At 38.7% G+C, this 27,223-nt stretch overlaps 1 protein-coding gene across 9 annotated transcripts in view; it reads right to left on the bottom strand.

The window, feature by feature from the left end:
* Nucleotides 1–201: 201 nt before the first annotated feature.
* The window catches only part of MICAL2 (microtubule associated monooxygenase, calponin and LIM domain containing 2), a 120,307-nt gene continuing 93,285 nt past the window's right edge, over nucleotides 202–27,223 (bottom strand). Inside the window, exons 17-26 of one of the 9 annotated variants that reach the window (XM_050955033.1) lie at nucleotides 25,739–25,948; nucleotides 25,415–25,516; nucleotides 21,039–21,170; nucleotides 9,776–9,883; nucleotides 9,232–9,315; nucleotides 7,802–7,988; nucleotides 6,000–6,088; nucleotides 4,709–4,808; nucleotides 1,875–1,932; nucleotides 202–430 (exon numbers count right to left, since the gene is read on the bottom strand). In XM_050955033.1, coding sequence (XP_050810990.1) covers nucleotides 1,892–1,932; nucleotides 4,709–4,808; nucleotides 6,000–6,088; nucleotides 7,802–7,988; nucleotides 9,232–9,315; nucleotides 9,776–9,883; nucleotides 21,039–21,170; nucleotides 25,415–25,516; nucleotides 25,739–25,948 — 1,053 coding nt within the window. In that variant the 3' untranslated portion in view covers nucleotides 202–430; nucleotides 1,875–1,891. Of the gene's footprint in view, nucleotides 4,809–5,999; nucleotides 6,089–7,801; nucleotides 7,989–9,231; nucleotides 9,316–9,775; nucleotides 9,884–21,038; nucleotides 21,171–25,414; nucleotides 25,517–25,738; nucleotides 25,949–27,223 lie in introns of all 9 variants that reach the window. The other 8 variants (XM_050955032.1, XM_050955034.1, XM_050955026.1 and 5 more) reach the window with 8 other exon arrangements.

Below are 27,223 nucleotides of genomic sequence, written 5' to 3'. Positions count from 1 at the left end.
TAGCAAAAGTCCTGAGTCTCCCTAAACAGCATGTGTGATGCTCTAAAATGTCAGTCCAGCAATATTCCAAGTCCTGTTGCAGCTATACAGCGAGATACACAACAGGTGCCAATTTCTAGTGGGAATTTGAACATCAGACTCCCAAGACAGTATCTTTGGAAAAGAATTTTTTTTTTTTTTAAAAGGAAGAGTGGAAAACAGTGAGCTTTAAAAACCAACATTTATTTTTGTTTACAGCAAATGCCATAAATAAAGCTAAACAACTCTCACAGTGTGCAAAATACAGAATTTCCATGTGACAATTTAAATACAGAATTTTTAAATAACTATTTAATAAAAAATTTGCAAGATCATGAAGCAAAAAGAAAGCCAAAGATTTAGGAGGAGAGGGACAGAATCCTTGATGGCATTCTTTAAAGAAATGAAGACTCTGCAACAGAAGGTAAAGAAACATGGCAATGGCAAGTGATTTGAAAAGAGAGACCAGTCCTTCATAAACCTTACTTTAATGAAGCATGCATAGTTTAAAAAAAAACAAAACAAAACAAAACAAAAAACAAACAACCCCCCCACACACCCTGAAATTATAAAAATCCATACTTGTGTTCTAGCCTTGTGGTGCAGGAAGTGATGGGTCAAAGCCATGCAGCTAGCTGGGGGGGGGGCGGGTTGTTTTTAATTTTAAAAATATTTTTAATTCTCCTAAAGAGTTTAACAATATCAGCACGCTCAATTATTTTAGCACTATACACACACAGGTCAGCAAGATAATGAGTTTGCACACCTGATCCTATAGTCCTCCTTCATTCTACAGTTAGACATACAGGATGAATCCTTCACCAGGGGATGTTTACAAACTCCATAATGTTTTGTTCAAAGAGTTTCAGATTAATTCCCTAAGATCCTGCATGTGCAACTGGATTCATAACATGGACCACTGTCCCAGTGATTTCAATTAGAAGATATAAGAATGCAGGGTTCCATGTTAATGGATCCATTTGCAGGATTGGCACATAGGTTCTCATCTGTAGTAATCTCTCTTTTTAGATTATCATTTTATTCAAATATACTTAGCATTTAAAAAAAATCCCACAAGCCCTTCATAGGAAATAAAAGTAAATTCTCATGCACCAAGACAAATCTATTATCAGTTAATAAAACAACCCCCAAAGTTGCTAATGGGGCATAGTTAAAATTGTTATTAGTGAAAACAATTGGAATCAAACATTCTAATTACAGAACTCTGATTGTTTATTAGAGATCAAATTGCCTTAAACATAAAAGAGCACCTCCATTTTTATTAAACTGCCTATGGAACTTTGGGGTTTTTTTCCTTCCCTCTCGTATAGGAATTTTTATTGCTCTGAATATGGATTTTTGTTTTATCAGAAACTTCAACTTTTTTTTCCTCCCTGAATATTGAGGAAAAATGGTTCACATTTATACAGCAGCGTTTCATCCAGATAGCTAAAAAGTGCTTTATGAAACTGGTAAGCAGTACTATCCCCACTTAAACAAGACACAGAAGATCTGTAAGATTCTTCATGCTCTGGTTCTGAATTAGTTAAGATATAATACTTTGAAAGAAGGAGGGTTTTATTTAACTAGTATTTGAGAAACAATGGAGTTGCCTAACATTTAAAAACATGAGAAAAAGATGTACATGCAGGGGAAGAAAGAAAGAAATGTTCTTTATAGAAACATAAGAAATGATCTTTTCTTGCATTGTGCGCTGTGCAGTTGGTTAAAAAAAATAATCATGCTAAAGCTTTCATCCATTAATATACCAGACACACATAATTTGCTCCAAAATGTTGTCAAACAATATTAGAGGTTAGTTACAATATTCTGAAACTGGCAAGCAGAACAATCACCTTACAACAGAAATGTTTCAGCCAATGAGTGGACGTAGAACTGGAATGTTGAAATGAACTAAAAGCAACACAGGATTTCGGAAAAAAGAAAAGAAAAGAAAGAAAGGAAGAAAGAAAGAAGACCCTTAGTTTGGCTATAGGTGTTATTCACAGATTACTAGGCAAAAATAAAAAAAGTAGAAAAATCAACCAAAATTAAACTCCCTTATTAATTTATGAGTAATGGCTTTCTTCATTAATTTATAAAGATGAACAGTTATGAACCTTACTGGTAGAATTTTAAGGCTAAGGATAAAACATGCATGGATTAATTATATAGATACCAGTGTGACATTTTCAGCGATACTAATGATTCTGAAATGCCATTAAATATACAATTTCATATTTTTATGATTATGAACTTTATAATCATGAATATGCCCTGAATGTGTTTTTTTAATTAATCTATATAAAACCTACACTTAACTTCTGTGTTTCACTTTCTACTAATAAGGTTCACTTTCGTAAAATTCATGGTACATCACAGGTTTTCAAGCTTCTTACTATACAGTTATTCACGTAGACTACCATTATACCCAGGCTGCTAAAATTCAGAACAAGTGACAAACATTGGTGGAGAAATCTTAGGGGAAAAGTATTCCATTGGACTGTTTTAGTGTCCGAAGGTCCAACACTCTGAATCAAAACATGTTAAATAAAATCAGAAAATGTGTTTAACATTCTTTAGGATTGCTGGAGTAACATGGTAAACAACATTATGGGCTTTTTCTTTTTTTTTTTTAATTAAATTTTTACTAAAGAGGAGTCCAGTATTCAAAATACTCAAGCAGTACAAAAACATTTTTCTACATCTCTATAGCTGCTTACCATATTACTGTTACGGTCACTGTCTCCTGTCAAAAGACTAGCAAATTCTCACTGGAGTACGTTTGAGCATTAGTGGCAAGTTGCTGCAAATGGCATGCTGTACTTGAAAACCATACAAGTTCTTTGTATAAGCCTTTGCAAATAGCTTCCTCATCCCCCTGAAAAAATTCTGAAATGCCTTCTCATTGAAAATTGTACATGGTTTCATTTTCTGTACTTTTTAAAATAAAGATAAAATTATCTGGAGAAAAATCTGTTTCTATTAAACCACCAGGCTAGTTTTGTTTTTTGTTTTTTTAAAAAAAAAGACATTCTTTTTACTGCCAAACAAACATGGAAGCTTCCATTTGGTCTTTTGCAATATTGATATTAAAATCAACCTACCTATGGTCATTGTTTAATGGCCCCTCCTGTTTGTTTTCTACCAACTGCTGGCAACATGTTTTCTGTGGCTTAAATTAATACCTTTTTATTAGAAAAAAGGCTACAGATGCTTTTAATTTTTTGGAGATCTGTCCATGTGTTTCTCCATCAAATACAGCTTTAAGCATCTTAATTAGCTAAAAGGAGTCTAGACAATAGTTAAGAGTCTGGGGAATTGTTCATGACTAATTGTCATCAGGCAGCGCTATACATTCTAGAGAAGCTTTTAGGTTAAGGTATCTCATACCGAGATCCACCACAAAAACCTCTCTTCAGAGATGATGCAACTTTATAACTATTTTGATTTTCTCCCATTAGCATCTTATATTTAAATAAAACATCTAACAGAAAATCATCAGTTTAAAAAAAAACCCACATTATTTGTAAGTACTTCTATTTTACCCAAATATGGCTTTTTAGAAATCTGAGTGCAATATATTGCAAGCTAAGGGCTCGATCCAAAGTCATTTTCAGCACCTACAATTCCAACTGACTTCAGCTAGAGCTATGGGTATTCAACTCCCCTTTGGATCAGCCCCCAAATGAGAAAAAACTCTTAATTCTGGGAATAAATAGCAGCTATCTACACTATGTTTCTTAGATCTGACCATTTCAATTAATCGTCCACTCATCTAAGATTTGCACTTCAAATTTATTTCAGGTTTAATTAAACTAGTATTACAGAAAATACCTAGTATTAACAAAGGATACCATGAGTAATAAATTTTAAAAGGCATGGCTAGAAGTAGGTGCATTAGGTACAGTAAAAAGCTTTTCTTTTTTCCCCTCTTCAAAACATCTCCATGCAAGTAGTAAACCTTGTACCCAGAGCAAAAGATCAAAGCAAGAGAAAAGGGATGTGCCATATTCAGGTTTCAAAACCCAGTCACTTGTCACTACTACCCTGAAATGTCTGAAAGAACATGGTCTTTCTTGGTCTTTAAAAAAAGCATTATAAAATGTAAACCCAGAAACACGGTTGTTCACAGCCAGAAACCCACCCCTGCAGAAATGTTTATAAAATATCCTTCATTTAGTCCCCATGTTCTGGAAATGCATCTGGACACTGAACTTCATGATGCCTTTCTTGTACAGTACATGTTTTAAATTTATAGTGTATTTTGATTGCACTTAGTCTATCGAAGTGAGCTCTTTGTTCACTTAAAGCACGTATTAAATTGAAATGTTTATAAACATATTGCAAGGCTGTTAATTTTGGAAATCTGAAAGGCACAAATTAGCAAGACACTTAAGAATTTAAACCCTAAAGAACTTTTTCACCCATTCAAGCATGTTTTCAAGTGATAGCTCTGCTTCCCGGTACATATGAGTAAGTACCTCTAGCAGCGCACACAGGAATGGCACACCAAGGCTCAAGAGTTCATACAAATAGGTATAGTTGTATGCATTGTCCCTCAAATGAAGATTGGTAGCGTGCAGAAAACCATGCATCCAGTTAGACAGGCGTCTTGGAATGTCAAGCAGATCCCTCGTCACCCTAAGGGGCCAGCTTAGAGTTTTCCTAAAGAAGGAAGTCATGATACCTGGGGGCCTGTCCTCTGGACTGCTAACAGTAGAAGTAATACTTTCTGTGGTGGTTTCTGGGTGCTTGGCTTCCTCTTGTGTCCACATTTCTGTTTCCACCTTAAAAAACGAAAATTAAAAATAACTGCACAAGGGCTGAGATATAAATGTCTTTACAGGGATTAATAGATTCCATGGCAAGAAGGGACTATCTAGTCCAGTGGTTCTCAAGCAAGGGTACGCAAACCCCTGGGGGTACGCAGAGGTCTTCCAGGGGTACATCAACTTGCTTAGATATCTGCCTAGTTTTACAACAGGCTACATAAAAAGCACTAGTGAAGTCAGTACAAACTAAAATGTCATACAATGCCTTGTTTATACTGCTCTATATATTATACACTGAAATGTATATTTATATTATAATGATTTTATAATTATAGGATAAATGAGAAAGTAAGCAAAGTTTCAGTACTAGTGTGCCGTGACACTTTCGTATTTTTATGTCTGATTTTGTAAGCAAGTAGTTTTTAAGTGGGGAGTACACAAGACAACTCAGACTCCTGAAAGGGGTACAGTAGTCTGGAAAGGTTCAGAGCCACTGATCTAGACTATGATCATCTAGTCTGATCTCCTGAATAACACAGGCCATAGAACTTTCCCCAAATAATTGCTAGAAGAACATCTCTCTTAGAAAATACATCCAATCTTTATTTAAAAATCACCAGTGATGGGAAGTTGTTCCAGTGGCTATTTACTCACACTGTTGGCACAATACTATATATTCTTGTGTCTGACACCTACAGGTGAATTATGTAATGTAGTTCCACAAATTCCCAGCACCCTTATCTAAATACACAAACATGCAATCCAAGACTCAAATATTTTATCTTCATACAATCTTTGTTTTTATTTGTATTATCTTAATTTGTAGAATATAATTTGTTCTGCAGTTTGCTTTAGTCTATGAGAATGACACACACAGCATTGGGATGATAGCACAGGCAAGTATTTGTAAGAGTGACTTTAACTTTCTGTGATCACTGAGAGACAAACATCAACTAAGGTTCCACTTCTGATTGACGTCAACTTCAGCCTTACCTTATCGAGTTCGAGCTCACTTTCACAATGTTAGCTGATAGTAATTGATTCTCAAACCATAAATATGACAAATGCAAAAGAATAAAAGGTTAGCATTACTTCAGGGTACTTTTCCCCATTTTTCTGGTGTGTGTGGGAGAGTGAGGGTGGGAAAGCAACCAAACCCCACAAAACTGCCTCATTTATTGCATTAGAAATATAATCAATACATACTTTCTCTTGCGTTTTTAATGTAGATCGTCTCTTCCTGTGCTTATTGCTTGTTTTACAGTGTATAAAATGAGGTTTGCAGTAAAATTTACCTGTAAAAGAAATTACATTAAATTTAGCCAGTAGGTCCAAGGACTAAAAACAAGCCAATGTAAGACGACTGAAGCAGAAAGTCTAGTGGTCAGAGGACAGCAAGAGGAATTGGGACTTCTGTTCTATTCCCAGATTTGCCATTGACACACTGAATGACCCTGAACAAGTTGCTTTCTGTGTACTGGTTCACACACAGGAGGTATTACCCCACCTCACGTTTCTATCACACGTTTAACGTCAGTAAAATGCTTTGAGATCCTAGAAGTACAACCCAATTTCAGATGCTAACCAGTTAACCTGTTGAACCTGTTCCACTGTGTATAAAGAAACAGTCACTGAAGCAAGAGAACTGAAACCTGGGTCTACCCTCTTCCCTACTGAGTGCCCTAGCCCCTGGACTAGAAAGTCTTCTCACTCCGACTCTGGCCCAGTGAATATTTAGAGTGGAACAGTTTTACATGAGAGATTGAAAGAGCTAGGCCCCAAAATACCCTAGAGGCCTGTAGTTAGGACACTTTTCTGAGAGATGAGAGACTCAAATTCAAATCTCTTCTTCATATCAGGCAGAGAGGTATCGAACCTGGGTCTCACACATCGTGGGAGAGTACCCTACAACAGACTTGAAAGTGGTAAGTGGGGCATTACTATCTGCCACACACCCAAGCAGCAGGAACTCAGGTACCATGGGGACTTTAATGATGGAAATTTAGGTGCTCAGGAACTTTAGGTGCCTACAGGGTTAAGGTGGCAGCGGAGTAGGGGTTTTGAGGCTCAGTGGTGCCTAAATGTTGGATTTAGGTGCCTAACTGGCACTTTAGGAGGCAAAGTTCTTTTGTGGCTCTACTCTAAGTCTCTGTATACTGTGATACACTGGTACAGTCACCGAAGTTCAGACCCTATTGTCAACATTTTGGGAAGGAAAGGGGACAGTCTCGTACTTTAATATATCCCTTCTAGAAACAGAGGTCAGCCACGGAGGCCAGTTGTGGATCCCAACACCCTTAAAGTCTGGAGAGTACTAGAATAGATTGTACCAGCAGTTTGCTAAAGTTGCTGCTTACAACTGCTGAGCTACAGCCTCTTTGGGGATGGAAAAAAAATCCACATTTTTTCTTATTTGTTTCAAAACTGCCGTTAATTCTGCCTCACTCTCTCACTGTATGTTGAATAAGGAAAATGTTTTTATAAACTGGGGGAGGTGGATGATCAGGAGGCTGGAGTATTACTTTGGCAAGTGAAGGTCAATGCAGGAAGCATCTGACGAAGTGGGTATTCACCCACGAAAGCTCATGCTCCAAAACGTCTGTCAGTCTATAAGGTGCCACAGGATTCTTTGCTGCTTTTACAGATCCAGACTAACACAGCTACCTCTCTGATCCTCAATGCAGGAAAACACCCCTTTTTGTCTTTACTTCAACCCACAATCAGAGAAGTGACAGGTGTATGATCTCTCAACCAAGTTTCCAGCAAACATTTCTTCATTTAAACAGAATTACCATGAGGTCAGTCATAATTAGGCTTAACTGAAAGGGTTGGGACTGCAATTGCAGTGGGAATATAAATTGTGAAAGATCAGCATGGGCAGAATTTATTAATAGGTCATGCACACCTCCTGACTGAGCTACCTGGCCTCTACATTTTTCTGCTCTGTTCAAGCTTTAAGATGCATACATTTAAAAAAAAAAATCTTAAATAAATAGTTACTATATTACCTTCTTCTACATCAAAAGCATAGATTCCTAGGCGGAGCGTTGTAGAACATACATCACACTTAAAGCATTCCCTATGAAAGAAGTGGCCCTCTGCACTCAGGCGCTCCATGACATATACCCGTTTCTTGCAGAAATAACAGATGTCACTGCCACCTATAGTCTGAGGAAATTCTTTTCGCAGAGATCCCTGTTAAAGAAAAGTAAAAGATTAAAACATAGGTAAAGTATTGTGTTGCCAATCAACTACAGTACATGCATATACTTCATCTACTACATTGCTGCTTTATTAAATTTCTCATGCAGTTTTCACACACATACTTAATATGAGTAGCTGCTGTCAACTTTTCTGCTGTCTCCTCTTTGTACTCATTTAATAGGATACTTTATGTTTATACAACACTTGAAAATACTCACTTTACTAAGACTTTTAAGGGACAAAGTTTCAGCTGGGCCTGTACCAAGCCTCCACACAAGATTGTGTGTGTGCATTCACGTGCGCGCACACACACACACACATACACACACACTTACTTTTGTACTTGTGCAAGTACAAGGTAATATTCACCCCCAACACCCATTTGTTAAACTACGGCTTGCTGGCTCAAATGCAAATGTTAGCATGAGTATAAGTATTAGAGCTTAGGCAGATTTTTGCACCTGCAAAGCAAAGACATATGCCAGAGTATGAAATGCTCTGCTAGTATTTGAAAACACATTTATTCATACCTAACTGTTTTGAGATTGGTATTTTTGTCCTTCGATTGCCTGTACGTGTTTTTACATTGCTTCTTCCCAAGGTATATTTGGAATACACTAGAAATTTTGGTTTTAAAATATGATATTAACTACTGAAATCTTTTTAAAAATGTTAATGACATTCTTTATTTCCCCAAGGTTTATTACTGATGGATCCTTGTGTCTGCAAAAGCAACCTCTATTGGATATCCTTATTCTACCTAGCTATGGGCCCATGCAGAACTGTACCCTACACCTTACATGAGAAGAAGTAATCTGCATGGAGAGGAGGAGGTTGGGGCTTTGACAAGATACATACAAACAACATGCAGACTATACCACCTAACTGCCAGATCCCCATCAGAGACCATCGTTTTGTGGTACCTCACTTTTCGGTGTTAACCACAACCAAGGCGCACTGCACTTCCATCTTATGCTTCCCCTCTAGTCGTGCAGTTTTTGTGTGCAAGTTCCAGTCAACATTTGCCCCCTCCATCTCATTTGCCAAAACAGATAATTTCTACACACAAAATTTCCAAAATATGCAAGCATATGAGTGAAAAAAGCCAGTCGCAAATACTATGTTAATGGAGTACGGACAGTGATGAACTATTGCTAAGCTGAGACAACTGCATATTAGTACTTGCTAATAACTGAGCACTACAACAGCACCGCCTCACTTTGCCTTTCAATACCTGACAACCCTGAACAACAGAAGCACAAGTGGGAGAAGTGGAATAGGAAGTGGGGAAAGACGTAGCTGTGTCCAATGACTGGTTCTGAATTCAACACAATATCATCATAGTTTAGAACTGCTTTCTTCAAAAGGAAACAAATTATTCAACATACATATGTGGAGAGTAACTGTACAAACACGCACTTTAATAAAAACTTTCTTCAGAAACCAGCTCTGATTAACAACTGTCTTTACTTATTAGTTGCACTAGCAATTACACTTAGTAAACACTCCCAAGATTTTAAGATGCAGAGGCAAGTAATAAAATATAATAGAAGCCCTGGTCTCTGACATTTACAGAATATACCCATGCATGCATATCTTTTGCCAATAAGCACCTAGTTCTTGGAGAAAAGAAAAAGAAAAAAAAAAAAGGAGAAAAATTCCAGAATGCTTAAGGACCAGAATTGATCCAATTCTAGAATCCTAAATTGGATCGTTGGGATCCTGGAAATGTTACTCATAAAATGAAAATATTTGATTCTTTGTGGGTTTAGCCTTACCAGCTCTGGGGAGGAAAACTGTGGCTTGGGCCTGTGGTCATTCACATAGAGATTGACAAGGACTTCAGCCACAACCCCTATTCCACGCGACACCTTTCCTACAGTCATCTAACCAACAAAGGGAGAAGATGAAGAATAGAAGAAAGTTTTCATTATTTCTGAGAAAAGGACACAAAACTTATTTGAAAACACATACACAAATGCAAGCAGTGATAAAAACAGGCTAGAAATGAGAAAGAAGAAAGTCTAGCACAATGTGGGTATTGCCATGCATTATCTATAACAGGGGTAGGCAACCTATGGCATGCCGACCCCTGATCTACAAACAAAAGGAATGTGCTCTTTTTTATTTTAAGTAAAATTTTTCTCCTTAATATGATGCTCAATTTCTAAAATGTACATATTCCAAAGAGGATGAGAGGAATGGAAACTACAACTTCACAGTGAAGATTCATCAATCCCAGAGCTTCATAACACATTCCACAGAAGTACACAGGAAGCTCTGTAAGAAAATATTCAGTTAAAATTGACAAACTATTCATTATTTTCCTGCCTAACCACTCATCTTATGATTTTGATATTAGAAACAAATTTGAGAGGCTTGGAACCAACTGCTTAATATAAATTTAACAACCCCCTCTCCCCCCAAAAAAAACAAAAACCCCACCACCACCCTGAAGGTAATGCCAAAAGAGACCACTGCAGCAAAAGCATAAATTCATATGAACAATATGAATTTATGGATTAACACAAGATAACGAAGACTAAGTGAGGAAATGTAGGTTAGAATCTAGTAATGGGAGATTATACCTTCGTCTGCTCCTAATAGTTCTTAGTTATGACAAAATATTTCTAAGAATATTGCATCAGTTATAAATTAAATTAAATTAAAATAAAATGCACAGAACTGACACTCCCATATATTAGAGGCACAAGGCAGGTCAGGTAATCTCTCTTGTTGGACCAGCTACAGAAGTTGGTCCAATAAAAGATATTACCTCACCTACCTTCCCTCTCATACATCCTGGGACCCACATGGCTACAACATCATCGCAAAGAACTAACGTCTATTGGTATTTTATGAGGATACATTAAATAAATTATTAGAAAGGAAAGAGGTTGGCATCTGCTTAATTCCACCATTTGCACCATGGTGGTTAGGTTATTCTTAATGATATTTGTAAAATGAGCTGGACTGCAAGAACCATCCAGTCCCATGCTTACATCAGGCAACCTTTGTTAGCCACATTGTAGTTCTTCAGAACAATATTCTCAAAGCAAAAAAAATGTATTGCATCTGCTCTGAAGTCATTATTATTACAGAATTTCCAGTCTCTGCTTAAACCAACAACATTCACTTTAGCCTAAGCTGGGGCAGATATTGAGTGATACCACACAAGAAGCTATGGCTTAGGGAAGAAGCTACTCCGTTCTGATAATAATGTATTGACTGCTTGAGCTTTATTTCCTCTGAAAACCTTTTGTCTACTGAATTACAATTCCCCAGGGATTAGCCTGTATTAATCTTCTGTGCTCTCAATTTTATTTATTTTTTAATTTAGACTGAGTCTCTATTAATGCACAATTTACAATGGAGATCTTATGGAAAAATTCAGTACTTCATAGGAAGAGAAAGGCACTGAAGAAATTAATCATGAGGAAGACATACAACTAAGAGCATGACATTTGATTCCGAAAGTGCTTGACCCTGCAAAGTACAGGCACTCTGGATCTGTTCCAGATAACAAAATGTGCTTAACTCAAACCATGTGAGCATTGACTTTGATGGGACTACTGGTGTTTAAACTTAATGACTAGGGCTAATGATTTGTCACAATAAAGGGCGTGTAAAATCAGTCTGGTTGTGAAAAAAGGCAATGGTCACAAACTGAAAATTAAAAACACTGAAAGTCATGTATTGCATTCTCTTAAACCCAAGTAGCTTGTATTTCACAATGAAAGCTATTTAAAAGCATTTGAGTGAGTATTTAAATATTGACCCATTAGCATTTATCCCATTGACTGACGATCCAGCCTCTCCACAGCAGCAGAACAGAAGGGTGGGTGGGAGAGAATTACTACTGCTTTCTAGTCCCAGGGCATGTTTACTCATACAGCGTGGCAGCTCTCCCGTGGGCATAATAAAACTACCTTCGTGAATGGCAGAAGCCATGTTGGCGGCAGAAGCTCATGAGCTGCTCAAGTGGGTGGTTTATTCACCCCCGAGTGACATAAGTTATGCAGACATAAGCTGTAGTGTAGACATAGCCTAAGCCTCTACAAAGGCAGTAGCAGAATAGGGGAGCCGCGAGTCTCTTAACTTGCTACTAAAGCTAGGCTAGGATTTTTCCCACCCGAACTAGAGAAAGCATAGAATCCATTCCGCAACCTCAAACTACTAGCCTCAGGAACGAGCATTTCTGCTCCCTGCTAATCTCCCATGCAGCCCAGGTTTCAACAAAACAGGTCCCAAGTTCTTGGGTGTGACATAATCAGCCGTTCCCATCACATCCACTCTCTCAAATGGGAAAGCCCCAAAACATCAAAAAGATATTTAAAAGAAAAACCAAAAAGGTGAACATAAACATCCATGGAATCCATGACAATTCTTACAAACATTCTGCCTCAGTAATGACAAGTCACTTTGGCTACTTTGGGATGGGGTGAAAGGAGCATAAAGGAGATTGTTTATGAAATTTTAAAAAATTCAAGTGCACATCAGAACCTCTGAAATGTCCAGCAACATATGGCCACCAAGGTGTCTTGAATGTTAATCAAATGATATGCACTTTTGGCGAGTAGATAAAAGATGAACAGCATGTACGCTATACAGACAACGCCAAATAACCTCAGTTTTTTTAAAAATGGGAGTAACTGCTGTAAAATATGTACATTCATCCCCTCGCTGGGCCCAAGTAGTGTAATTCTTATGTACAAGATTGCATATTAAATCAGATCTTAGCATTAATAGTTATGTTACTTTTCACTGAAGGTGAACGTCCCTTTCATTACATTTTTAAAACCACAACTTTTCTCCCAAAACTCTACATTTCTGCAAATTTAAGCAGCAATTTACTTATTGCACTATGGCTTCCTGAATAAAGAGGTAAAGAGCTCACTGAGACATCAACTGAAGCAGGAAGTTTCAGCTTCATCTTGTTAAATAGTCATGTAATAATTTAAACAAACAAAGCTACACATAACTAGATGACTATTTGAAGGAGGGGCAAAATACTATTGAAGCTAACCTATATTCCTTGTTTGGCTTCTCTTCTCCACCCATTAAAACAATCAGTGCTGACATTAAGACAACCAAAACAAGAGCTAGCAAAATTGCACACCTATGCCTATTATTAAATGCAATATTAAAAGCAAATGTATTCATTACGAAAACAAATGCAAATTCAGTGTAAAACAAAAAGTGACTTCAATTCAAGTTGGTGGTGACCAAATGACCCTCTCCATAAGCATTCCCATCCTCAAATCACAGAGTAACATTTCCATCTGATGGCTGTTCAGTGGTCTATATAAAATTATCATCTTGATCGTCTAATATCCCATGAACACATGTCCACATCACAGAAACCACGAATACAAAAGACACTAAACAGTAATCTTGTCAGAAGTCTGAGCAAATAGGGTAAGAACTGAATGGGATTGATGACTGATCTAAATCTTATTCCATGGTCCCTCCAGTGTACTGGTGCTATCCATGCATACATGTACTGCAGATGAATAAAAAAGGTCAGTCTGCAAATACTTCAATATTGCACTCTCCATAAACAATGACTTTAGACTTTTTTTTTTAAAATAGCAAAAGTAGGAGAAAACATTACTCTTAAATTGTTGATCCCAGACCTAGCTAAATGAATACAGAAGAAATTGTGTAGGCAACAGTGTTGGAACTACATTTAAGAGGAATCAACTGAACTCTTCCTCCATAGCTACTGGCTTGATAACAGGTTTTGAAAAAGCAGTTACTAGGCCATCCCATCCTTCGTCTCTTTTTCCTTCCAAATCTGATATCAATGACCGATAGTTCTTAGCAGAGTTTTCCAACTCTGAGCAGATTCGATGATGATGGTAATCAAGTTTATATGTATCATGACTGCAAACTCAAAATACAAGACAAAATGGGATTGGTTATCCATAGAAAGCAAGGCAGCACAAAGAGATTCAGTTTCCAAGTAGGTTAGCTGAACAGCACAGTTTAGACTATCAAATAAAGTCTGGCCTTTCAAGTCACACAAAAGGGCCAGATTCTGGCTTCAACTCGTCAGCAGTAAACTCCCCTGGTGTAGGAAAACTCCCTCTTGGTGTAAAAGATGCCACAGCAAACTACTGTGCCAGCTGTCTCTCCATCTTCCTCTCCAATACAGCGTGTGCGTCAACTGAGGGAGGGCAGGTGTTGGGGGGGGAGAGGAGGTGCCTGGCAGAGTCGTGCTCTGTTATACCTATCTTCCCTGATGTAGTGTTCACTCAAGGCTCTAGGCCCATGTCATAACTTAAAGCAGTTCCTTTGCTGCTCTAAACCTCATTGGGGCTGGAGTCAGCACAGGCAGCCCCTCAGAAATAGGGAGCTGCAAGCAGTTCAGCAATGTCCCCCTCCAGTCTCCTTTGCTGAGCAGTTATCAACTACAGGAGAGAATCTGGCCCCACATTTGTATACCAGAAAGATGATCCTTTAGTAGATGGAAGTCTGCCAGCTTTCATACAGCTTAAATTAGTTACACTGCTGTGCTGCACCTTGCTTGCCTGATACTGATCATTTATTCTGAACCTACAAACACTTAAGTATAACTTGGCTCATGCACGTAATCCCCTTGTGACTACTAATAAAGTCCCAAACATGCTTAAGTCTTTGTATGATCATTGTCATAGTTATTGCTCTACATGACATACTGCTGCACATGACAAATATGTCTACAGAGAACCAGCCCTACACCAAATGGTGCCCCAGGCAAAGGATGTCTTTGGCACCCCCTCATCCATTTGTTAAATTTTTGAATACCTTATTTTGTATTGCATTTGTAGTCCATTTCATGACTTTGCTTCACAATTTGAATGCATGATTTATCCCTGTCAGACATCTTATTTTTCCTTTTTGTCACTTACAACAAAAATAGCACCTTGAGCCCGGCACCTCAGCTGGCCGCCTTCCCTAAATCCAGCCCGGTATCTACAGTAGTGGTGTTGGGTATCTAGGTTTCCTAAAAAGGGTTCCTTATGTTTCTCATAGGGAAACATGCAAGGTGGCACTAAGCAAATATCTAAAAAAGGAAATACAAATTCAGAAGAACATTTTGTAAAAAAACTATGAGGATTTTTGAACATAATTATTAATGGTACATTGCCAAAGCTCTACAGCAGGTTTATCTGGTTGGCTAACTGCTCCAATATTAATTCATTAGCTAAGGGGTTTTGGGGAGAAGTCTGGGTTTCATAATTTTGTATAATATTATTTATATTGCCACTGCAATCAGAAATCAGATGTGCTAGTACTTTTAAAACACAAAGGAAAACACGAAAACTGCCCCAGGAGCATACAGACTTTATCCTTCCTCGTTAGAGTTACTTTGTCTCCTTTCCTCATCAAATGTCCTGCTTTTAAGCACTTGCTTATTCTTTAAAAAAAATGTTTGACTGACTGCCCTGGCAAAAATTTACTACTGTTAGATATTGTTTATCTGAGTAGGAAACACCCAACCCTTATTTTCAGCTAGTAATTCCAATCACATGATTCAAGGGAAGTAGTTAATCTGAGGTGTTGTAGATAACAAAGTCAACTGATTGCAACATGTTCATAGTATGTATGACTTTTAGGGTTTAGGTAGCATAAAGCTTAGACAAGCACTGTCATTCGAAACTTTGAATCATCTTGATTTGCATCGGAGATTATTGTTTAGAGTGTGGACCACCACACTGAACTCTTCACAGAAGAGTCAGGGCAGTAGGAGTGTTCAACATTCATTTGTACTAACCTCCCTGTGGCATAGTTTAAAAATTAATTCTCTTCCATTCCTAATAAGATGCAATACCTAGACACTTTAATTAAAGGAATATGCCTTTGAAAAGAAACAGGAAGGCATGTTACATTTCCTTAACCTCCCTTCTAGAGGTATCCTTGCGTCAAGCTTAAAAATAGGTTTCAACATGTAAAGCTCTTCAGCTACTATTTTGAGTAAATACGTCAATACCCTTACGATGCATTATGAATGCCTCATAAGGGTAATGCTGTAACAGTCAGCATGGATTTGTCAAAAACAAATCATGTCAAGCCCATCTGATAGCTTTCTTTGACAATGTAACAAACCTTGTGGTGGGGGGGAAAGCAGCAGACTGGTATATTGTGATTTTAGTAAAGCTTATGAGAAGGTCATGCAAGACAGTATCAAAAACAAACTAGGGAAATGCACCCTAGTTCGAGCTACTATAAGGTGGGTGCAAAACTGGTTGGAAAACCACTCCCAGAGAGTAATCATCAGTGGTTCACAGTCACGCTAGAAAGGCATAACTAGTGGGGTCCCGCAGGGATCAGTTCTGAGTCCGGTTCTGTTCAATTTCTTCATCAGCGATTTAGATAATGGCATGGACAGTACACTTATCAAGTTTGCAGACAATACCAAGCTGGGAGGGGTTGCAAGTGCTTTGGAGGATAGGATTAAAATTCAAAATGATCTGGACAAAGTGGAGAAATGGTCTGAAGTAAATAGGATGAAACTCAATAAAGACAAATGCAAAGTTCTCCATTTAGGAAGGAACAAATCAGTTGCACACATACAAAATGGTAATTGCCTACCCGGGAATAAGAGTACTGCGGAAAGGGATCCAAGAGTCATAGTGGACCACAAATTAAATACGAGTTAACAGTGTAACGCTGTTGCAAGAAAAACTAACATCTTCTGGGGTGTATTAGCAGGAGTGTTGTAAGTAAGACGTGAGAAATCAATACTGTGCACTGATTAGGCCTCAACTGGAGTATTGTGTCCAGTTCTGGGCGCCACATTTCAGGTAAGATGTGGACAAATTGGAGACAGTCCAGAGAAAAGCCACAAAAATGATTAAGGCCTAGAAAATGACCTATGAGATAATTTGGAAGAAAATGAGTTAGTTTAGTCTGGAAAAGAGAAAACAGAGGGGACATGATAACAGTTTTCAAGTATGTAAAAGGTTGTTACAAGGAGGAGGAAGAAATACTGTTCTTCTTAACCTCTGAGGATAGGACAAGAAACAATGGGCTTAAGTTGCAGCAAGGGAGGTTTAGGTTAGACAGTAGGGAAAACATCCTAACTGTCAGGCTGGTTAAGCACTGGAATAAATTGTCTAGGGAGGTTGTGGAATCTCGATCATTGGAGATTTAAGACCATGTTAGACAAACACCTGTCAGGAATGGTCTAGATAATACTTAGTCTTGCCATGAGTGCAGGGGACTGGACTAGATGACCTCTCGAGGTCCCTTTTAGTCCTACGATTATATGAAATCAGAATTCAACTGGTAGTAGGATCATCACGTCAGAGAACACAAGCAGTTTAGTATGTATTTCAAAATGAAAAATTCTCAGAGGTGTTAGTAGGCTGGCATTCTTACAGGGCAGGCTGTGAAGTCTCAGGAAGCTCAGAAAGACTTTTACACTCTCCATTGTTTCCCTGTAGAATAACAGTAAACTCCAGAAGTGCCATGAATGAGGGTTCCCCCCACTGGCTTGCTGGCGTTGGAGCATGTCCACATATTGAAGTCTGCGCTTTACTAGTGCCACCATTCGGAACTGATCACCAATGCAAATCCTGAGCCCTTTAAATCCAGTCATAACAACACTGACACAGGCAACTTGTGGTGTATAGTTACATCCGGCAAGTTCAAATACATTGTTAAATGGCATCCAAAGTACTTGAAAATAGGCACTATGTGCCTGACACATTATTAAAATTTGTTTATATAAGGCCAGAAATTTAGACAGTGCTTTCTAGACAGAGGAAGATACATTCCCTGCCCTAAAAAGTTTGCCATCTAAAACAGACCAAATACGGGACACGTTAATTGAATTGTTAATTGAAGTAAGGAAGGGCATGGAGAGATTACTGCTAAGGAAATCAAGGCTGGAAGGATTTTTGGGTGGCAGAGGGGGGAAGGGGAGGGGCTTTTAAACATAGGATTTAAAATAGGGGTGGTCTTACTGGGAGACTGTTTCAAGTATAGAGACCCAAGTTTGTAAATGTTGGCATTTGCTCTTTGCTAATATTACAGTAAATTTAGCAGTAGTCTACTCCTTGGGAAAATTACTTTATTTGAAAATTAACTGGATAATCAAGAGGAGTTGTGATTCAAAAAGGAAAATAAAACTTAAGCTGATCTGCCAATTAATGGCAAGCAAAATAATGTGTCGTATTAGGAGACTAAAGTGACCTGAGAAGATATGTAGGGGACACAACAATCAGCTGTAACAGTAGTAGCATCAAACGTATTAGATCATTGTTAAACAATTCATTGCTATATGATATTTCTTCAGTGAGTGGGATACCAGTAGTAATGGTTTGGACTCAGTGGCAATAGAGCAAGAAAGCCCTACGGTCACTTCTGTAAACAAGTTCTCCATCTCTTGAAAAAAACCCAACAATCTAATAATATTACAGGCTCAGTAATAACTGCTTCCTTATGAATGCATCTACTTTAGAAGTGAGCATGGTGGCCCTAATCAAGAAAGGAGGTCAAAACATTTCACAAGCTCAGTCTTCTTTTTTTTTAAATTGTGAAACATATGCAAAAAAATCCCCAATACATCATTGTCAACACGTGACATTTCTCCACATGCGCTACTTAAACAGTGTTTCATTAACCAAGCCTGCAAACTGCCAGTGGCAGGGCAAGGATTTGCAACTGGAGGGGAGAAAAGGGGCATGATGAGTCATTGGTAGTGGGATGGAGAATGAGACTGCTCCACACTCATGCTGTAGCTCAGCTCCTGCCTGCAGGCTTGGGCCGAGCTCCGAGCTCCAGGCATTGCAACCTGGCGTACGGGGTCAGTCCCATTCAGGTTTCACCTGATCTTCCCTCTGTCATGAGGGGGACAGGGCCAGGCCAAATTTGAGTGAATGGAGTAACGACGACATGTCGCATAGGGTCACATGCAACTCTGTGCACCATCTCACAGCACCCAGAACAGGAAGTTGGACCCAGCCCCACAAGACAGGAACGGCTGCTGCCACGTGAGTGTGGGTCAGGCTCACTCTCCAGCCTTGCGTGAAAAGCACCACACATATATCTAAAGGCTGCTGGGGGAAGGGGAAGTGGTTGCCCCTCAACCCAAAGCTGGTCCCTATTAGCTCCTTCATATTTCTATGGAGTGGAGCACTGAGCAGCAGAATGTGTAAGCACTTGCTTACATATTGAATTTGATCTTTCTAGTCCTAAGTGTATGTCAAATATTTACCAAGCTCTAACAAAGTCACTAGGTCTTGTGCAGGTAACAGAAAAGATATTTCGAGTATGGATTATGTCAGGGGTAGGCAACCTACGGCACGCATGCCAAAGGCGGAACACAAGCTGATTTTCAGGGGGACTCACACTGTCTGGGTCCTGGCCACCGGTCTGGGGGGCTCTGCATTTTAATTTAATTTTAAATGAAGCTTCTTAAACATTTTAAAAACCTTATTTACTTTACTTGCAACATAGTTTGGTTATATATTATAGACTTAGAGAAAGAGACCTTCTAAAAACATTAAAATGTATTACTGGCACGCGAAATCTTAAATTAGAGTGAATAAATGAAGACTCGGCACAACACTTCTGAAAGGTTGCCAACCCCTGGATTATGTTTTTGTTCTACCATTATATCAAGTTAGTACATTCTAACCTACAGTAATGCTGAAAATCACATAACAAAATCCATTTAAGGAGCCAACAACTTTAAGCTATAGCCACTCTCTTTTGATACAATGCTAAATTCACCAAAATATTTATTTTAAAATTAAAACAGCAATTACAGTACCTTTAATTGAAACAACTGCTCATGGGAGGTATTTAATAGAGAACTAAAAAAAGAAAAAAAACCCACAACCACCAACCACTAAAAGTATTGCTCATGAAAGTTTAAGCACCTGGCCTCTGATCTGAAGTACCAGCCTCTAGGATTGCAAGCACAGGTCAGACCTTTCAGTCATTGCCCATTCTGCTGAGGCTGTAAGTCAAAGTTCTAATCAGTGTCAACTGTAAGATAAGTACAAATCTGCCAGGAATTTGACTGAAACAACTAATTTATACTCCTGAATATCTTCACATTCAGCCATTAATTATCTGGGCTGGATTTTGACCATGCTCATGGGTAATTTATGAACGGGTATTTTTTTAAAGAATGATTGTTTTCATAGTGAGCAGAGACTTAGTTTGAGGAAGGATGGGTTGAAAAGTTTGAGTAGATGATCTATCAGCCTCCAAAACACATGGCAAACAATTTTAGGTTTTGATAAACAACCCTTCCCTAACTCTCGCTTCTTAAATGTGGTGGTAGCACCTACTGGTTCCAGACGCCTCAATATTTGTTCCCACAGCTACTTTTTAACATTTCTAGGAACTTTATGGCTTCCCCACTTACTCTTACTCCAATCCTGTTCAATATGCTTATTTGTTCTGAGGCTTGAAAGACAACCTGTGCTGCTGTTGCCATAACCACTGGAGGAGAGAAAGGACACGTAGGTCCTTCCCAAAGATCTGGCCTACAAAAGGAGATGGCTGAAAATACCTCAATTAAAATAGTTTCTGCATGTAGGGGAGAAGGAAGCTGAACCTTTTTAAGCTTAGCCAGATCAAAGCTTGTGTTACTTCATCATTAATGGGAACTCTATATTTGTTGGATTTTAATTGATCAAATTGCCTTCAGTCACTTTATGCCTATTTCTCATGTATCAAAGCTGCTTTTATAGAGGAAATGCGTGCTCAAGCATTTAATTCTCAAAAGAGAGTTTGCAGTATTATTAAAAGGAAACAAAAAACATTTAAAATTAGCTACTGCTAAGATTAAAATTCTCAAAAATGTATGACCTACTTCTTAGTTTTTAATCTGAATTACTTTTTGTTATGATAATTTCCTTTTACAAACATGCAGAAGTAAACAAAAAAAAAAAGTGAGCAGTTTAAACCTCTACATTCAATGTGAAACACAGTACGCACAGATTCTCCATGCAAAGCCAAGACCGTCAATCTGAGCCTATCCTTCTGCAGTTTTTAGAGCAAGAATGGATTTTACATGAAAATCTGTTAATAGAATACCTTGCTAGATTGAACAGCAGGGGAAGCTGAGTGAATAGATGATGAAGATGAAGTAATAGCTGAATCATGGGCTGGAAGGCAAGAGGGAGTTGGGGGCCGATAATAGGATAGGCCTTTAATAGGTAGCTTATTCTGTATAGAGCAGAAATAGAGGAAAAATCATCAGAAAGGATAGTCACATTAACAAGTGTTAAGATGATGGAATTGCACAACCATGCACAAGAAAAGGTTAGGAAGGTAGTAACAGTACAGTTACTTCAAAACTGAAACTCTGCTACTCTGGTCAAATAAACATGACTTGGCTCTTTGTTAAGGTACACATTATTAAAAAGTACAGTGAAGAGTAACAGAACACAATAAGCAGCTTCCAGAGAACAGTATCTGTGCAACTCTTACAAGGGAATGCACCAGTCTAGTAGATTAACCTCTTCAGAGAGTGTGTTTTGCAATTACGTAGGTTTCTCATTACTATGGAGTGTTTTACAGAATTCAGTCCACTATTTTAATATATTAGGAAATAGAGTCATTTCGCACAATAGATGTATGATCTTGTGCATGTACAAAATTTCATAGTGCATATTTTCACTTAACACATAATCAATAAGGCCTATTATTATGATTAATGGAATCTGCACTCAATTTGGTGTGTGCCACACTGAAAATATATTTAAGTGGACAATATGAATGGATGGGATAATGAGATCATTATTAATTTTAACCGTATGAATTTAATAACATTTAATTATGATCTGGTATCTACAAGTGCTGAACAATTGAAGTCAGTACAAGTGATTGAATAAACAGAAATTATTTTTCTATTGGGTCACAATTGGCTGAAAAAAGTCACAAGATGAGGTAGTAAATTTGACCTTAGAAGTAAATGCAAAAGTTCGGTACAACATTAACCAAACAGAATATATCCTCAGATAAGTGCATTCCAACTTGCTACAGTTAAGTGAAATCTGCTGAGCCAATTAGCAAAAAAAAACTAGGAGTACTTGCGGCACCTTAGAGACTAACAAATTTATTTGGGCACAAGCTTTTATGGGCTAAACCCACTTCATCAGATGCATGCAGTGGAAAATACGGTAGGAAGCTATATGTACACAGAGAACATGAAAAAAATGGGATCAGGGTGTAATGGCCTGTAGAATGTGGCGTTAACATCACATTCTACAGGCCATGACCCTCTGATCCCACTGAGGGTTCCAAAAGAAACTACACCATCTGCTCAAGAAACTCCCTGAAAAAGCACAGGAACAAATCTCCACGGACACACCCCTAGAACTCCAACCAGGGGTATTAGGCCCTATGTTACCAGCACTCCTAGCGAACTTCGAGACACCACTGACTTTGAGGAAACTACAATCCATTGGTGATCTTCCAGAAAACACCATCCTGGCCACTATGGATGTAGAAGCCCTCGACACCAACATTCCACACAAAGATGGACTACAAGCCGTCAGAAACAGCATCCTCGATAATGCCATGGCAAACCTGGTGGCTGAACTTTGTGACTTTGTCCTCACCCACAACTATTTCACATTTGGGGACAATTTACACCATCAAGTCAGCGGCACTGCTATTGGTACCCGCATGGCCCCACAGTATGCCAACACTTTTATGGCTGATTTAAAACAACGCTTCCTCAGCTCTCGTCCCCTAATGCACCTACTCTACTTGCGCTACATTGATGACATCTTCATCATCTGGACTCATGGAAAAGAAGCCCTTGAGGAATTCCACCACGATTTCAACAATTTCCATCTCACCATCAACCTCAGCCTGGAACAGTCCACACAAGAGATCCACTTCCTGGACACTACCGTGCAAATAAGCGCCGGTCACATAAACACCACCCTATACCGGAAACCTACTGACTGCTATACTTAAATACATGCTCCAGCTTTCATCCAGACCACATCACCTGATCCATTGTCTACAGCCAAGCTCTAAGATACAACCACATTTCCTATAATCCCTCAGACAGAGACAAACACCTACAAAATCTCTATCAAGCGTTCTTAAAACTTCAGTACCCACCTGCTGAAGTGAAAAAACAGATTGACAGAGCCAGAAGAATACCCAGAAGTCACCTACTACAGGACAGGCCCAACAAAGAAATTAACAGAACGCCACTAGCCATCACCTACAGCCCCCAACTAAAACCTCTCCAGCACATCATCAAGGATCTACAACCTATCCTGAAAGAGGATCCCTCACTCTCACAGATCTTGGGAGACAGGCCAGTCCTCGCTTACAGAGAGCCCCCAACCTGAAGCAAATACTCACCAGCGACTACATACCACACAACAAAAACACGAATCCAGGAACCTATCCTTGCAACAAAGCCCGTTGCCAACTCTGTCCACATATCTATTCAAGGGACATCATCATAGGACCTAATCACATCAGCCACACCATCAGAGGCTTGTTCACCTGCACATCTACCAATGTGATATATGCCATCATCAGGGCCAGCTCCAAGGTTTTTGCCGCCCCAAGTGGTGGGGAGGAAGAAAAAAAGAAAAAAAGCCGCTATCGCGATCGGCAGCAATTCGGCGGTAACTCCACAGCGCTGCTTTCTTCTTCTGCAGCCATTCGGCGGCAGGTACTTCCCTCCGAGAGGGACCAAGGGACCTGCCACCGAAAAGCCTGATGTGCCGCCCCTTCCCCTTGGCCACCTCAAGCACCTGCTTGCTGAGCTGGTGCCTGGAACTGGCCCTGGCCATCATATGCCAGCAATGCCCCTCTGCCATGTACACTGGCCAAATGAGAGACTCTACGTAAGAGAATAAATGGACACAAATCAGACATCAAGAATTATAACATTCAAAAACCAGTCGGAGAACACTTAAACCTCCCTGATCACTCAATTACAGACCTAAAAGTCACAATTCTTCAACAACAAAACTTCAAAAACACACTCCAATGAGAAACTGCAGAACTGGAATTAATTTGCAAACTGGACACCATTAAATTAGGCTTGAATAAAGACTGGGAGTCGATGGGTCATTATACAAAAGTAAAAACTATTTGCCCACGCTACTTTTTCCTCTATTGTTGTTCACACCTTCTTGTCAACTGTTTGAAATGGGCCATCCTGATCATCATACAAAAGTTTTTTTCTCCTGCTAATACAGGCTTGTAATTGTAATTGATTAGTCTTGTTAGAGTTGGTATGGCAACACCCATTTTCCCATGTTCTCTGCATATAATCTCTCTTCCTACTGTATTTTCCACTGCATGCATCCGATGAAGTTGGTTTTAGCCCATGAAACGTTTTGCCCCAAAAAATTTGTTAGTTTCTAAGGTGCCACAAGTACTCCTCGTTATTTTTGCTGATACAGACTAATACGGCTACCACTTTGAAACCTGAGCCAATTAGATAGCATCTTTCTGCTTCATGGTAGATTAGAGGTGCAGTCAATTTTTTCTGAATCACTGACTTCCATCTCCTCTGTACCACTTAATTTCAAAGAAAAAAAAGTGTTACATTGGAATTCATGAACATATGGAGAAAGTTTCCAATATTTCTGATAGAGATTTATGGAATTACACATATACTGACTTCTTACTTTAGAGAATATCTATATTGCCTCTCAAGAGAAAATGTTGATCTCTGTTTCGTATCAGTCAACAAAAGTCTTAACAACAATTTCCCCCTCTCCCAATTTCCTAGTCGTCCTCTATTAAGCTATTAAGTCAGCTCCTTTTCTGTTCAGCATAGTGAAGGGTCATTAGTAGTTTCCAAATAAAATTCATTCACTGCAGTGGTGCAGAGAGAGGGTAAGAGATTCAATAGAATCAGGGATACTGGTCTGCAACAGGATAACATAACCCAGGCCTATCTGTACATCTGACAGTGAGGAGTCACGGAAGTCGTCACCCCAAAACATCCACCTGAACCAATATCCTGACTGCCCCTGGCCATTCAATCAGAAACCACACCCATGAGTAGCAACAGAAGAAGTGGAATAGTTTTTAAGATAAAACAAACCTATACAGTGAACACATTGATCAGCTGATTGAATATTCACCTTGTCAAGGTCATTTCTATTTCTAAAGCTACCAGCATTTGAATTATCAAACCACCTTTATAGTGAGCTGTTTTCTAGTATGTTTCAGGTATGCTTAAATATTCTCACACTTTAAATATCTGGTTATTCCATGTTTTCACTAAAAATACGTAACATAATTACCTTCTTTTAACAACACAAGTCATTCTGCATGATGTACTGGAATCTGAACTCCTGACTGTTTTAGCTTCACTCAAGATGAAAAGAAGTGAAAATATAAAGTTGCTGCAAACGTCTAACTTACATATGGTTTCTTCTAGACTATTGTTTTTGCAGCTGCAAAATCTAAATATTCACCTTTGGTAAGTCCACGTATCCAAACATTGAGGCAAGATGAGCTGCTTTCTCTTTAACGTTCTTTTTATGAAATTCCCTACTTGCTACGGACTGAGCTTTCTTCTGTAGTAAACGCCAAGGAAGGGAAACAGAACAGAGAGACAGATTTTAGATAGCTGTCATACAAGAAAAGGCAGAAATTCAATATGTACAGGGAAAGGCAATTTATGTCTTAATTATGTAACAGAAGTATGTAATACAGTATATATAGTGTGCATAGAAGAATTAAGCAGAATAAACACAGTTAAGAGAGAGACAGAAGTTAAAAATCAAATAGCTTGTCACCTGATTAATTTTTTCCTCCACGTGCTGAAGGCGTTTAAGCACTCCAGAAATCACAAATGCAGCAGGACAGGTAGATGCAAGAGTTTCTGAAAGCCTGGACTGCATGTCTGTTTTTTCTATAATTCTTGATCCCCTGGCCACACGATCAGAACCATGCAAAGATTGCTTTGGTTCTCTGACCACATGTTCAGTACTAGCTACTGCCTGAAACTGGGAAACACTTCAAATGAAAAAAATTGTTCTCGGACTGTCATGCAACTCACGCATGTTCTAAGACAGCACACACAACAGTGTATCATAGCCATGCACATATCTAAGCATTTCATATAATGTAGTATTCTTCCATGTTTTAAAACACTGCATTACTATAAAACTCACGCATATTTCCATGCACTGGAGTATATTTGGACCATACAACACATGCAGGTCTTCACATCCTGTACCTAGCTATCTCTCAGTCTCTATGTGTAATTCTAAATAGTGTGACTAGACAGGGGTTCTCAAACTGGGGGTTGGGATCCCTCAGGGGGTCATGAGGTTATTACATGGGGGGGTCGCGAGCTGTCAGCCTCCACCCCAAACCCTGCTTTGCCTCCAGCATTTATAATGGTGTTAAATACATAAAAAAGTGTTTTTAATTTATATGGAGGGGCCACATTCAGAAGCTTACTGTTTGAAAGGGGTCACCAGTACAAAAGTCTGAGAACCACTGGACTAGAGGGAGAATTCAACACATTCTCCTGTGATGTCCTGCAGTGTTGTGCATTATTACCACAGAAAACATGCATGAAACTGAACTATTGAAGTGTAAAAATCTCTCTGAGGAACACAACTTACTTCGCATAATTCGAGATCTACTCTATTCTGAGCTTAAGCAGAATACATTTCAGGTCCAAAGGTTTGAGGTTTTTGATAAAGTAAGACGTGGCTCAAAAAAATCAGACTACAAATAGAAATGGTCTTTGAACCACACCTGTGGTTTCATATTGTAATTAAAAATGATCCTCCCATTGGTATTTTCATGAAATCAGGCCTTCTATTTTATAATGGTTGATCAATTACATGAAATTAGCAAATAAAAAAATTCATATTTCTCAAAAAGACAAACATATGTCAGCCTGTAAATTGTTAATAATGGTACACTATACACAAGAATATATCTTTCTTTAAACAATGATTCTCATCCCATTCATGCAAACCAAATCACGTTCATTGTCTGAATTATCGGCTGATCTACCCTTGCACCCATCAGATAGAGGGAAGGAGGATGGAGCAAGGAGCTCACATTCTACCGCAGGCCACTCTGATTTTTCTGGCATGCCAAGAATGGTCTTCCACAAAACGGAAACAAGACAGCAACCTGAACTGCATAAAAATAATACTCAGCCTTTTTAAAATTAAGTATCAACACTGTTTGATATGGGACTTAAAAAAAAAAAGAAGCCAAATTTATTCAGTGTTTTATTCTGGGCTACAATGAGGTTC

This window comes from Gopherus flavomarginatus, chromosome 5 (genome assembly GCF_025201925.1).
Source record: "Gopherus flavomarginatus isolate rGopFla2 chromosome 5, rGopFla2.mat.asm, whole genome shotgun sequence".
NCBI classification, from domain to species: Eukaryota; Metazoa; Chordata; order Testudines; family Testudinidae; genus Gopherus; species Gopherus flavomarginatus.
Note: the sequence above shows the minus strand (reverse complement) of the source record. Positions and strands in the feature narration are given on the sequence as shown.